Here is a 15,211-nt window from a genome sequence, read left to right as displayed (position 1 = left end):
CCCGCCCCAGTGTTTTCGAGGAAGATCAGTGATGGTTATTTTAACAATAGGAAATATTTTTATTAATTTTTGTTCTAACTGCATTTAGTAGTAACTGATGTTTAAAGATGAGGAGAGAAGGATTATGTTGTCTGGTAAAAAAGACGTGCTAAAAACATTTGTTGAATTAGCATAACAAGAAAAACTAAAAAAAGAAAAACTCTGCATTCCTTTTTGTATTTTCTCACAAGATTTTTCTTTCTTTCTTTTTTTTAAATGATTTTATTTATTCATTCATGAGAAAGATAGGAGGAAAGAAAGAGAAAGAACCAGGCATTATTCTGGTACATGTGATGACAAATGATTGAACTCAGGACCTCATGCTTGAGAGTCCAATGCTTTATCCACGGCGCCACCTCCTAGACTACCAAGATTTTTGTTTCTTCAGTCCATTCTTTGATGAAAATAATCAAGTTTGGGGGCTGGGCAGTAGTGCAGTGGGTTAAGCACACGTGGCGCGAAGCATGAAGACCCGCACAAAGATCCTGGTTCAAGCCCTGGCTCCCCACTTGCAGGGGGGGTCACTTCATAAGTGGTGAAGCAGGTCTGCAGGTGTCTGTCTTTCTCTCCTCCTCTCTGTCTTCCCCTCCTCTCCATTTCTCTCTGTCCTATCCAACAACAACAACAACAGTGATAATAACAGTAACAACAAGGGGGGGCCAACAAAATGGAAAAATGGGCCTCCAGGAGCAGTGGATTCGTAGTGCAGGAGCCCAGCCCCAGTGATGATAACCCAGGAGGCAAAAATAAATAAGTAAATAAAAATCAATTTTTTTCTGTGGTTAAGAAAATAATAAGAGGCCAGGGCACCACATAGTTAATTGAGGTGCCTAGGACTGAACCTGTGGCCTCATGTGTGCAAATTATCCACTCTTCCCATTGATCCACTGCCCCATCCCCTGCCAGCATTATCACTAGAGCCTTCCACCTGCATGATTACCCCACTGGTGAACTTTTTTTTTTCTCTCTTTTAAGAGTATGAGAGATGGGGATAGATCAATACAGACACACCACAGCACTATTGTTCATGATGCTTTCCCAAGCAGCTCCCATATGGTGGCCAGGGATTTGATCCTAGGCTCTCAAGCATGGTAATGTGTCCTCTACCAGGTGAGCTGTCTCTTGGCCACTTCATTGTGAGTTTTTAAAACTGCATAGAAGTAATCTACTTAAGTTACTTTGACAAAGAGATTTTTCATTCAATGAAGTGAAAGTAAACCAATTAGCGACCTTCCCAAGTCAGGGGAAGAAAATGAAGAATAGTTTTTAAGAAGTGAATGCAGAGATCAGGACAAATTCAAATATAGATCATATAAACGATGTTTGTAAAAGACCTTATTGACATGTTCAGCTCACAAATATTTATTCTGTTTCATGAACAAGAACTTACATCCTTTCCTTTTTTATCCCTTTGCTCTGGCCCCTCTTTACTTTTTCCTTTATTAGAGTTGTATTCAAATCCAGCCACTGCCATATAGAGATTTCAGATGCAGTTCACTTGGTAGGAGTTGTTTCTGTTCCCATCATTTAGTTATGTAAAATTAGAAGAATGGGATAGACAGCTGAGGCTGTTCCTGGCACTCCCTCCAAACATGTAGATCTGTTGGACCATTTTGTGCTTTTTCTAGAATCAGTCACATGAATTTTATTTACATTTAGAGTGGATGTAATCTTGATTTCCCAAAATCCTTTGATTTCTTCTTTACCTATATCGTAATATCCCCATTCTGCTCTCTTTGGATCCTTTACCTTAACAGTAGACATCTTGTATTGAGTCACTCAGTCACTATTGGGGATGCAAATCCATAGCAGTTTCAGTCGCTGTTCCTAGTTTTTTCTATGAGCACTCTGTTTAGTTTGGAATTCTCGGGATGCTAAGATGCTCCTCTGTTTCCTATGCACAGATGGTGATATTATGTGGAATTAGAATTGTCAATAATCACTTATTTGGGGGATCCATGAAAATGTTCTAAGCAGCTTGTTTTATTATAACTATTAGCTGTGGGTTTGATTTGACTTTCATCATTCTTATAAGTTGAAATTTGGGGAAAATTATAAGCTATACCAACACCATTACTGACTTTCAGGAATCACCTTGGATCTGTTCCTTGATGTTAATGTGACACTTCCTCCATCATTAGGAAATACTATAATGGCAGCTATATAATTTAGGTCATTTGTTAAACCAAAAATTAGTACACTGTATAATGAACATACAGATGTGCAACTACATACATACATTTTATCATGTTTTTGTACTAAATATCTTAAATCTCCACTGAATATCTTAATACCTAATTCTTTGATTTTACAAATGGCAATGTGCTTAAAAACAACTAGGTTGGAGAAATAACTAAAGGGTATTAATAGTTCCCGAACTCTTTGTTTTATATATTTTGCTTAACTTTGGCAATCTGAAATTGAAGTGATTTTTCACTTGAATAAAAATGCAGTAGAAAAGGCTTACTTTTTAAAACTCTTGGGGTTGAAGTGATTATATTGAAAAGGGTCAGTAGGTTATTTTTTTAAAGATTTTACTTATTTATTAATGAGAAAAATATGAGGAGAGAGAAAGAACCAGATATCACTCTGGCACATGTGCTGCCGGGGATTGAACTCAGGACCTCATGCTTGAGAGTCCAAAGCCTTATCACTACACCACCTCCCAGACCACAGTAGGTTATTTTCTAGGGTAAGCTAGACGATTAATCTGCAAATGTAACCAGTAAGTTATATATTCATATCTGACAATCTCTTTATAAGCATGTAAGAGAAACTACCAAAGTCCATCCACAGCAGTTTCTTCTGCCTTTTTATGTCTAATGAATCTAGTTGAAAGTTAAAATGGTAGAGAATATCAGAGGTACTCATAGGTCTAACTTAAGAAACAAAGAAAAGGAAAACCCAGGGTGAAACTGTTATTAGCTGTGTTCTATTTCAGCAGATTCAAGAACTCTAAAAGGTAGGTGGGAGTGATGAGAGGGGTTTGAGGACCCAGTGTCCTATGGTGGAGAAAGATCACCCACTGGTGGATGGTGTAGTGTGCTAACACCTATTATTGGAAAATAAACTATACATACATGACAAAGACTGTCTTGTAAATCATACTCCCCTAATAAAGTGAGGGGCTTATTATTATTAAAATAGTGGGTAAAACTTTCATACATCTGTTCCCAGGGGTGTATGTGTTTCCAGTAAGAGTGCATGTCTGGGATCAGACTTGGTGTCAAGTGACTTTTTTATTTGCTCAACCTCTGTGGTAGCACTTTTCTTTCTCTATACAATGAAAAGTTTGGTGTAAACAATTCACTAGTAACTTATTTTAACAAGGCTTCTTTAACTATGTATTTAATCTTTAGCAACCATAATTTTATTTCTAAATCCTTATTAGGTCAGTAATCTGTTATGTATCATTGATGATGCATAAGCAAGCGAGTAACTGGTGTAACTTAATACAGTAAAAGACAATTGGCAGGTATTTTAGTCCTGTTCTTTATTTGCTAAATAATTCTATGGGATGTGTATTTAATAGTTTCTTCCCTGTTAGTCATGGTGGCCAGTATTTGACAATGTGTGCCCTTTTACTACAGCTTATATATGTAAGCTTGGATGCTTATATATATATATATATTTAATTAAACAATATAATTTATAGTTTGGTGGAGATATCACTATGATGATCACCACTTGGAAATACCAGGGTTTGTTTTTTTTTTCTAGTTACATGCTAGTTATTATTTGTAAGACGTTGTGTTCACTGAATAATTATTAAGTTAGAAACAGTATATAACTTCATTTTTTCTTTTGTAAAGTTGTAATTTCCTGCTAATCATCTAACCCTTAATTATCTAAACCTTAGAAAAAACATTTTATTAAATGTATATTAAAAGAAAAAACTAATATTTATAAATATGGATCTTTATATCACCCAGTGTTCCATTTTAGATATTACTTAGACACCAAGGTTAGCATTGTTAGTCATAGTCAGTCAGTTTTATAAATAGAGTTCTAATTATTACTCAGGGCAGATATGATCCCTCCAGTTTATATCTTGATTCAAGTCTAATTTTCGGTCTTCAAAATGTGCAAAGAGCAGCCCAGGAGATCACAGGTGGCTGCAGTGCTGTGGTTATAATCATGAAATCCTGATTATGATTCCCATCATTGCATGTGCTAGCATTATACTCCTGATTATGATTCCCATCATTGCATGTGCTAGCATTATACTTTCATTCTCCTTCCCCCTTTGTGTCACTAATAACTAGCTACTTTTTAAATGAGCAAAGAGGGGTTGAATGGTGGTGGGCCATGGTACCATGCACAAGGACACGGGTTCAAGTCCCTGTTCCTCACCTGCAAAGGCGAAGTTTCATGAGCAGTGGAGCAGTACTACAGGACTCTCACACGCTCTTCCTCCCTCTGTCTTCCTTTCCCTCTCCCTCTCCCTCTCCCTCCCCCTCCCCCCCCCCCCCCGGTCTGTCTCTCACCCTCTAACAAAGAAAGAAAAATGATTTTTTTAAAAAGGCCATTGATAGTAGTGGAGTCACTGCACACATACCAAGCCCTAGTGATAACCCTGGTGGACAAAACAAATAAATAAGCAAAGAGAGACTATAACCTACTGTCATAATTTGGGCAACAGAACCTAGTATACTTGAATATATAAAGATGTAGTTAACTATAAAAATATAGTTGATTAATAAGGAGAGCCTAGGAGTCTTTCCTGAGTAGCTTTGTCAAATAATATTTGCAGAGAATTCAGCTGTACTAGGTTGAAAGAAGTCATATCTCTTGGTTAAGAAAGGCACAACTGTGATGCAACTTTCAGTTTAATATTTTAGGCTTTGAAAAATTTAGATAATAATTACTCATTTAACATCCATGGCTAACTTAGGATGTTTGCTGAGATATGTGTTTTTAGATATACTTCTAAATTTTTTTTAAATTTATCTATGGGAAGATTAATGGTTTACAGCTGACAATAAAATACAATAGTCTGTACATGCCTAACATTTCCACATAACAATTTAACCCCCTCTAGGTCCTCCTCTGCCATCATGCAATACACCAACTCCAGTCCAAGTTCTAAATTTCTTTTATGGAGAGTAATACAAGTGGTATACTGCATTTTTCAGTTGTGATTTTCATTCATTCTTTGCTGGGATAAAGAAATATGATCTTGTCTTACTCTTCCACCTTGTGATTTTACCGAGCCCAGTTATCTCCAGGAGTTTTTGTACTTGGACAGCCTATGTATGTAAACAACTGTGAAGACACAGTTTGATTTCTTTTTATTTCTTTTTTTTTTCCCTTTTGTTGCCCTTGGTTTTTTATTGTTGTTGTTGTTGTTGGATAGGACAGAGAGAAATGGAGAGAGGAGAGGAAGACAGAGAGGGGGAGAGAAAGATAGACGCCTGCAGACCTGCTTCACCGCCTGTGAAGCGACTCCCCTGCAGGTGGGGAGCCAGGGGCTCTAACCGGGATCCTTACGCCGGTCTTTGCACTTTGCGCCATGTGCGCTTAACCTACTGAGCTACCGCCCAACTCCCCGATTTATTTTTATTTCTTTCTGTGAAGACACTTTTATTTCTTTTTCTTATTTGTTGCACTGGCTACAATTTCTAGTAATGTTACATAAAGGTGGTGAGAACACATATCTTTGCCTTGTTTCTGAGCTTAGAAAGGAAAATGTAATCTTTCATCAAGCGTAATTAGTTAGCTATAGTTTTTTTTTTTTTTGTAAATTCTTCTTAGCAAACTAAAGTTCTTTCATTCCTATTACTGTAGATTTCTGTCATAAATATATGTTGAATTTTTTTAACATGCTGCTTTTTTTGCATCAGTTGATTGGATCTTGTGGGTTTTTTTATTTAGCCTGTTAATGTGATGAATTATAAATTGGTTGTCAAATATTGAGCCAACTTTCCATCCTGGAATAAAAGCTACTTCATCATAATATATAATTTTTTAATATTTATTTATTCCCTTTTTGTTGCCCTTGTTTTTTATTGTTGTAGTTATTATTGTTGTCGTTATTGGATAGGACAGAGAGAAATTGAGAGAGGAGGAGCAGACAGAGAGGGGGAGAGAAAGATAGACACCTGCAGACCTGCTTCACCACTTGTGAAGCAATTCCCTTGCAGGTGGGGAGCCCGGGGCTCAAACCTGGATCCTTCTGCCAGTCCTTGCGCTTTGCGCCACCTGCGGTTAACCTGCTGCACTACAGCCCACCTCCCAATATATAAATTTTTTAAAAATACATCACAGATTCTAATTGCTAATATTTTGTTAGATATTTACAGAAGTCTATAGTCGTGAGGGATATTGGTCTATAGTTTTATTTCTGGTGTCTTTTTCTATTGTGAGTATTAAGGTAATAACTAGCTTCATAAAAGGGAATTGTAATATATTACCTTACCTTGTTTCTGTTAGAGAGTGCATACAATTTATATTCTTCAGATATTTGGTAGAATTCTCTAGTGGAGTCACCTAGTTCTGTAAAATTTTTTTGAGGCATTTTGAATTATAAAATCAATTTTCTAAGTGATCTTTTAGCTATTCAGTATATCCATGACATCATAGTCTGTGTATATTGAGGACTTGAACCCTTTCATCTAATTATCAAATAAATGCGTGTAGGGTTATAGTACTCTTAGAGTTCTCTTAATGGCTTTGGGTCTCCCATTTCATTATTGATGTTGGTGATCCCTCTCCTTTTTTCCTCAGTCTTAACCAATTTTATTGTCCTTTTGAAAGAACCAACTCTTTCTTTCATCTTTCTTATTTTTAAAATTTTTGTTGACACCAGCTTTTTGTATTTTTGTTTGTTTTGACCTTAATTTGTTTGTTTTCCTTTTTCTAAGTTTTTGTCTTTTTTCTTTTTTTAAGACTTTTTTTTTTGTTAAAAAATTTTATGTATTTATTATTGGATAGAGACAGAAATTGAGAGGGAGAGAGTCACCTGCAACTCACAAAATTTTCCCCTTTAGATGGGACCAGGGGCTTTGAACCTGGATCCTTGCACACTGTAGTGTGTATACTTGTGAACACGCTTAGCCAGGTGCGCTACCACCTGTTTTTTGTTTGTTTGTTTTTGTTTGTTTTGTTTTTTTACTAGAGCACTGCTCAGTTCTGGTTTATGGTGGTGGTGCAGGGACTTGAGCCTGGGACTTTGGACCCTCAGGCATGAGAGTCTTTGCATAACCATTATGTTATCTACCCTTATACAAGTATCTTTATGCTTCTGATATGTCTCTTCCCTTACACCTTCCCATCTGCTCTCCCTTCCTTTACCCTTTGTCTCCTTTATTCTAACTTTCACACTGGAGTTCTTTGTTAGATTAATATATATTAATATAACTTTTATTTACATTGTAGCCATCCATGGACATTTGGAAAGGGGGAAAAAAACCCCTAAGACTAACACCCTTTCGAAGATGATTTATTCTAACAGGGATTGATGAATGTGTACCCCCAGATTTGAATGAAATGCAAAAGGACAGCTATAATAATATAATATAATTTATCTAAACTTTTTTACTTAAAATTTAATGCAAATTATACATTTTATTCTTCCATGTATCAATACTTATTTTAATATAAGCATATATTAACTTAAAATTTATTGGATTTTTCTAAAAGTCAAGGTGCATTTTTGCATAGAAAAATAAGGAGCCAGGTGGTGGTGCACCTGGTCAAGTGCACATATTACTCTGCACAGGGACCCAGGTTCAAACCCCTAGTCCCCACCTGCAGGGGGATTCTTCATGAGTGAAGCAGGAATATAGGTGTCTTTCTCTCCTTCTCTGTCTTCCCCTTCCTCTCTGTTTTATCAAATAAAATGAGTAAAGTAAAAAAAAAAAAAAAGAAGAAACCAGTCTTTAAAAAGAAAAACATGTTATGACTTTTTTAGCAGTCTTATAGTAAATAATTGACTTCCCAGAGCAATGTACCATCTTTATCATGTAAATTCAAATACATCTTAATATGCTCCTGGATTTACAACTTTTCTGCTTAGTAAATGAAGCATAACAATTGAAGCAGTTCTTTAAGTCTGAAGTTTAACTTGTACTATAGGTCTCAATGGCATTGAAGCTATACCCACCAGATACATATGTTTTCATAGTACCAGGAACATTTTAAGGGAAAGTGTATTTTAAATTTTGTCAGTAGGCTTTTCCTCCCTTCCGGTTCTAGAATATAGTTCTAGTTAGTTTCACATGAAATCAAGTCCTATAGTGCCTTTTCTCTTCTAGTCTTATGTATTCCTAGTAGGCTCAGCTGTTGTCAAAGATAGTTGACATTCTCCTAAGTAAATTTTTGGATTTTTAGAACCAGCATTTAGCCCATTTCTTCCTTCCTGCCTTCCTTCCATCCATCTCTCTTCCTCCTTCCCTCCCTCCTTCCTTTTCCTTCCTTCCTTCCTTCCTGCCTGCCTGCCTGCCTGCCTGCCTGCCTGCCTGCCTGCCTGCCTGTGTGATTATGCTGCTCCCAGGCCAAATTTTCATTGTTTTTATTTCCAGTAGACAGGAGAGACAACAGCATTGCTCCATTATCTGTAGAGCCAACTCTGGTGCCACCCATTGTGTTTCTTTGTGGTGCTGGAATTCAAACCTGAGTCCTCACACATGACCCAGAGTGTGTTTCAGCAAGTGAACAGCTAGCTCCTAACCTAAGGCCTTATGGTCAACCTCTTTCATTAGCACAGAAAATTTATTCCTTGCATTTCTGAGTTGAGGCTTTGAATGCAGTTATCTTGGCACTTGGTCATTAAGTGAGATGTGAAACAGTGATTGCACTTGGACTTGATTTCCACCAAACTCATTGATTTTTCTTTGCCATCCTGCAGTACCTTCTCCAGGCAAATTCCGCCCTCCTGCAGCACCATCTCCTTTGGCTCTCCGGCAGCCAGTAAAAGCATTTAGTAACCACGGCTCTGGTTCTTCTGGTAGCCAAGAAACAATACAGTTCACACAAACCACCTCCTCACCTGGACCTCCCATGGTTCAGAACACAGTTTCAGCAAATCCTCCCAGCAATATCAATAGCACCACTCTAACCAGACCTGCAGGGACGACCTCGGTGAGAAGTGGCTTACCCAGACCCAGTGCCCCTTCTGCTGGGGGTATACCAGTGCCTCGCAGCAAACTTGCACAGCCTGTTCGCAGGTAAGTGGCAAAATACTGTGTTTCAGCATTCTTGAGCATAGGAAAGTGGGTAGACAGGAATTGCCATCATGTCTTTAATTTGGTAATGCACTTAGGGAACATAGTGGGTTACTATTAGAATCTCAGCTATAACTACAGTAAAACATTGTTTTAAAGACATTCTCACTTGGGATACTGGGATATTATACTATTTTAGTTCAGGTTAAATTTGCTCACTTAACATGAGTAAACATATATCATAGACTTAGGAAAAAAAAAACATAAAGCACTCAAATTAGGTCATTATTTTTGGTTATTTTGAATATAAGGCCATTCAGTAAGAGTGCTTTCAGCCCAGAGTGAAATTTAAAATAAAACATGTAGATGCTGAGTCTGAATATAATTCCGGAGGCTGGTTTTCAAACTTTGCCCAGATTTGGATTCTTTCGTGAGCCTTATATATGTATAGAAACCAAAGTTTGACACACTGATAGATCTGGTATACAGCCCAAAATCTGTGCTTTTTATTTGTTTAATGTTCAGGTGAATCTGAGTCCAGTTAAGTTGTGAACAATGCATTTGTAATCTTCACCTGTCATGAATATGATTAATACTGTCATTAAACTTAAATGTGAAATGTAATTATACTAAAAATATTTATTTGCAGGAAAAACTTCTTTTATTCTAAGATACACAATTATATTTCTGAATTCTGTAGTAGAGTACAAAAGATTTCTGATATGCTGTACTAAATAATTTATACTTAGATTTTTACAACAGCATTATTGTGTAGGTACTGCTTTTTATTTTTCAGAGGAGACTGTGAAGATTAAATTAGGTTTTAAAAATTGCCTAAGGCAGGGGTCGGACGGTGGCGCAGTGAGTTAAGCACATGTGGTACAAAGCACAAGGACGGTCGTAGGGATCCCGGTTCAAGCCCCCGGCTCCCCACCTGCAGGGGAGTCGCTTCACAGGCGGTGAAGCGGGTCTGCAAGTGTCTGTCTTTCTCTCCACCTCTCTGTCTTCCCCTCCTCTCTCCATTTCTCTCTGTCCTATCCAGCAATGAACAACATCAACAATGGTGGTAGTGGTGACCACAGGGAGGCTACAACAACGGGCCAACAAGGGGAGGAAGGGGTGGCCTCCAGGAGCGGTGGATTCATGGTGCAGGCACTGAGCCCAGCAATGACCCTGGAGGGGAAAAAAAAAATTGCCTAAGGAGTAGTGAGCAACCAGTTGAGCAAACATTTTTCAATTCTTTGATAAGATTAAGAGAAATTGAGAGGGGTAGGGGGATATAGAGGGAGTGACAGAGAAACACCTGCAGCACGGCTTTACTGCTCATGAAGATGGAGACTGCGGCCTTGAACCCAGCTCCATGGGCATGGTAACACATGCACTAACCAGGTTTGCCACCACCCAGCTACAAGCAAACATGTTACAATGCACGAGGACCCAGGTTCAAGCTCCCAGTCCCCATCTGCAGGGGGGAAATATAACAAGTGGTGAAGCAGTACTGAGTGTCTCTTTCCCTCTCTACTTCCCCCTTTCCTCAAAATTTCTCTGTCTCTATCCAATAAATAAATAAAATTTGGGGGGACAGACAGTGGCACACCTGTTTAACCATACATATTATTACCAAGCACAAGGACCTGGCTTTGAGCCCCTGTTCCCCACCTGCAGAAGGTACACTTCATGAGTAGTGAAGCAGGTCTGCAGGTGCCTGACTTTCTCTCCCTCTCTCAATCTCCCCATCCTCTCTCAATTTCTCTCTGTCCTATCTAACAACAACAAAAAAAAAACAGAAATAAGCCAGAAAAAGAAAAAAATGGCCACTAAGAGTGGTGGATTTATATTATTACCACCACTGAGCCCCAGCAATAACCATGGCGGCAATAAGAATAAATAAATAAAATTTCAAAGTTCTTTTATGTACTAGTTCTCATTTTACATCACTAATGATGGTGACAAAAGCCTCTACCACTTATCATTCTGTCCCTCACTAAATTAATACTAAGGTTACGTATCCATGTTTGGAAAAGTTGAGGTGATCTATTTCTTTCTTTTACTCCAGTGGCTCACTTACCAAAAAAGAGGTTAGTAAAATCACCTGACATCCAGCAGACTTGAAAGCTGTAGACATTTAATTTAAGTGTGGCATAGTAGTAATACTTGATTTTACAGTTGTGATCTCAGTAAGTCCTCTGGAACATCCTTCATTAGGTTGTAGTGCCAGCTGCAAAAAAGGTTAATATGTGTAGGTGATAGGATGGTAATGTTTTATAAAGCCTTGCAAATCACTGTAAAATTGTTTTATTTCAGATCCTTGCCAGCTCCTAAAACCTATGGCAGCATGAAAGATGACAGTTGGAAAGATGGATGTTACTGACCAGCAAAGTCAGGAATGCAGAGGTCCACAGCTTCATGGATACCCCTTCACCAAGAAAAAAGGCAACTTTTTATATGCAGACTGTTCAGATAAGACTCTTGGGGTTTATAAAATCCCAGCCCTCTCTGTCTTAATTAGCACAAACTGACAGAGATGATCAAGCAGCACTTTAATGACATTTAACATCAGATGTGTTTGGTAATCATACAATCACTCTTCATGGAATCACTTTTAGTTTTTGCTTTATAGAAGCTAAATTGATTTAAAAAAAAAATTGATAGAGGCCAATATCTGGGCAAAAAGCTAATGGATGCCAAAGAGAAATACCCATTTGTGAATGAGAGAGTACCTTTGTACACAAGTAAAGGGTGAATTTAAGCTATCCAAAACTTCTCACTCAATCTAATTTATTGTACAAATAGTAACAATAAATATTAATGAGAACTAATATTCTGACTATCTAAAATTAGTTTTACTAGTACTCCAAAAAGCTAGATTGAGATGGATGGGAATGGGAATGGGAAGGAATTCGGACTAGAGATTTAAAACGTGACGCCTAAATTTGGGAGAATTCTATAAATTGTTTTTGCAGATTTACTAGAAATTTTGTCATTCTGTTTAATCTTAAATTTGGATGTAGCTCACCTATGACCACCACCAGATAGTGTTACAGCTTGCATCCATCACGTTGCATTGACACATCCGGACTTCTGTGTGTTTGTTGTGATTGCCAAAAGGGCTTACTATCAGTTGTACAATCTTTCTAAACTTTATAGCTTCTGGCTCAGGAAAGATAACCTTTGCTATTGAAGCCTACTTCTTCACATGCTGTTATCTGTTACAGAGCCATGAGATCTTATTAGCAGGTTTCCATTAAAAGAGCAAGTAGTATGTGTCTATATTCTTGATATAAACATACCACCTCAGTGCTTACAACCTGGAACAAAACCATAATGAGAGGGGGGAAAAATCTATGCATTTAACTTATAGAAATCTCTGGTATTGACAGTCATATTCTTGCTACTAGCTGAGAAACGGTTTACTATGAGGTAGGAAAAATAGCCTGCTGGATCCTATCTATGTTGATTCACTTTAAACTGAAACTGTATGAAACATTCTTGAAAATACTGTCCCCTTTTGACTTCGGTTCTTTCTGCCTTACATTAATTTTTCCATTTTTGGTAACAAATGAAACCTGCCACATATGTCTCAAACTTGTTAAATATTTGCTATCTAATAATTCTTTTTTTTTTTAATCTAATAATTCTTGTGTACACCCTAAAGATTACTTATTTTGGTTTTAATCAAATTATTACCAGACTGAAACTCTTTTGTAGCAGGCTTCTGAATTTTGATAATGAAGTGTCTTTTTAAATACTTAAATTTGAACAACTCTAAAATGTTGGAAATGGGATCACATAAGAGTTTTGAAGATTTGAACTTAAGTTCATTTCCTGTTAGTCAAACACATTCTGTAACTTGGCAAAAGAAATTGAGAGAAATGGGAGGCATGTTCTATAGGACAACATTGAGTTGACAGGTTGCAATAATGGTAAATCATGAAGCCAAGATCCCTATTCTGCCACCGCTGACACCAGGGTAGTCTTATTAGCTTGAAATTTATAGGAAATCATTCAGTTAGCACAAGCAAAAGCTAGAGGTTTAAACTGCCAGTGCTATGGTGTTTCAGTGTGTAATGCAAGGAAGAAATTTATTCTTGAATTTGAGGGCAATGGGGTGGGTCAGGAAAGGATGGCACCAGAATTCCACATGATGCTGAACTTAAAAATGTTGCTTTTCAGAAGAAGATAAAGCATCTGCTTTGGGTAGGGAGTATCTCATGTAAAAATCTAAATAAAAGAAAGAACTAGCCACTGTCTTTTTAAATTAAAACCACATATACAGAAAGCAAAATAGGTCTCAGTTTTCAGTGCAACATTGCAAAGAGAAATATGCTGCATTCTAGTAATTAAAAGGAATTTTAACTCTATTATGAAATATCCATTATTTTAAGTTAGATTATCCATCTCAAAAGGAGTATTCAGGTTATTTCATTTTGTTTTTAAATGACTGCATCAGAAAAAAATGTCTATTTTTTTTAATTAAAATATTTCATCACTTGTTAAAAACCTATTTGGATCTGAGTTGGGTAAATTATTATTTTACCAGCTGTTGTACTTCTACCACAGACTATTGACTTTCAGTTTCCTAAAGAGAAAAATTGCCTTTTTAATATTAATAGAACGCCTTTGTGTATTATCCATTTTTCTCTTTAGGAAAACCTAAGGGTTCACTGTGGTTAGTCTTTCAGAAGAAATGTGGATTTGATAAACTAGTGCCTATGATTTTAACTTATGTTTAATATAGTAAGGGTTTTATGAATGTTGATTATTTTTTCGTGCCAACAACCCAGAATTGTCACTTATATGTAAGCAGAAAACTATGAGTTCTGCTTCCAAAGTTATTTAATTTTCTCAGTGTTTGAATGTTATTTTTTGTAAGTGTGTTAATAAAAGTGTAAAGAATTGGAAAAATATAAATATTCTTAACTCGAGCATTTGCTGGATCATTTTTCTACAAACTTGTTTGTATAATATAAAACACTCTCTGAGGAGTTGACTTTTTTCAGTTTTCATACCCTGGAAATCACATTTTGTAAAACTGGGGACCATTCATAATTGTCATATACTTTTTAAAATTATCACAGTACATCACTTTTATAAAAAAAAAAAAGTTTTCTTAAAAGGAAATGAGATACATATGTGGCCCCAGATGTTTATATAACTCTAGAATGATCTAGACAATGTATGTTTAAATTAACTTTTTATTGACTGTACAGGTGTCCATTTTTGACATTACGCACGGTCCTTTTAGATCACATGAAGTTTGATTTGCAAACATTTATATAGCTGAACTTGTATGTGTGGTTGCCTCCTTAATAAACAGCCTGACCGTAATGTTTATTATTAAATTTATATTTGTTTTTAAGTGTTTCATTAATTTCTGAATATGGTAAGAGTCTCCTATGCTTGGTTTTAATAAATTTCTCAGTTGGTTTCTCTGTTTAACACAAACCCAAATCATGTTGCCATAACAAACTTAATCTTCATGGGACCCCGGGACATATTATAGGATATTCTCTCTGCCCTAGTTATTTCATACATGGTTTTTACATGGCATAAACTTTAGTTTACTCTTAATTTATATGTTCCTGAAACTTTTCACCTGCTTTGAATTGATAACCAGCTAGGAAACGCTGACACATGTAAAAGAAGTAAAAACTTACAGTGTAAAAGTTTACAAAGGAAAGTTAGTAGGTTTTAAACCAAATTCAATGTTTACTTAATCATGTGCACCTTTTCTCTTATGGGTAAATGGAAAACAAATCGTGAATTATATACTGTTTAGTTTCCCATATTCCTTTTGGAGTTTACCCACCATGTTACAAGGATGAACAGAAGAAGGACACTTTCATGTTTGCATTTTTCTTCCAAGCTAACCTAAAAACTCTATAGACTCAGTTAAAAAAAAATTTAGGGGCCAGGTGGTGGCGCACCTGGTTGAGCACACATGTTACAATGTACAAGGACCCAGGTTCAAGCCCCTCGTCTCCACCTGAAGGGGGAAAGCTTTGCAA

At 36.7% G+C, this 15,211-nt stretch overlaps 1 protein-coding gene across 3 annotated transcripts in view; it reads left to right on the top strand.

The window, feature by feature from the left end:
* The window catches only part of SLAIN2 (SLAIN motif family member 2), a 70,039-nt gene extending 55,490 nt beyond the window's left edge, over positions 1–14,549 (top strand). For all 3 annotated transcript variants that reach the window (XM_007539689.2, XM_060188076.1, XM_016184906.2), the window contains 2 exons: positions 8,888–9,206; positions 11,508–14,549. In XM_007539689.2, coding sequence (XP_007539751.1) covers positions 8,888–9,206; positions 11,508–11,574 — 386 coding nt within the window. In that variant the 3' untranslated portion in view covers positions 11,575–14,549. The remainder of the gene's footprint in view (positions 1–8,887; positions 9,207–11,507) is intronic.
* Positions 14,550–15,211: the final 662 nt, after the last annotated feature.

The sequence above is a fragment of the Erinaceus europaeus genome, chromosome 3 (genome assembly GCF_950295315.1).
Source record: "Erinaceus europaeus chromosome 3, mEriEur2.1, whole genome shotgun sequence".
Lineage (NCBI taxonomy): Eukaryota > Metazoa > Chordata > Mammalia > Eulipotyphla > Erinaceidae > Erinaceus > Erinaceus europaeus.
The sequence above is the reverse complement of the archived record's forward strand: the minus strand, read 5'-3'. Positions and strand labels throughout refer to the sequence as shown.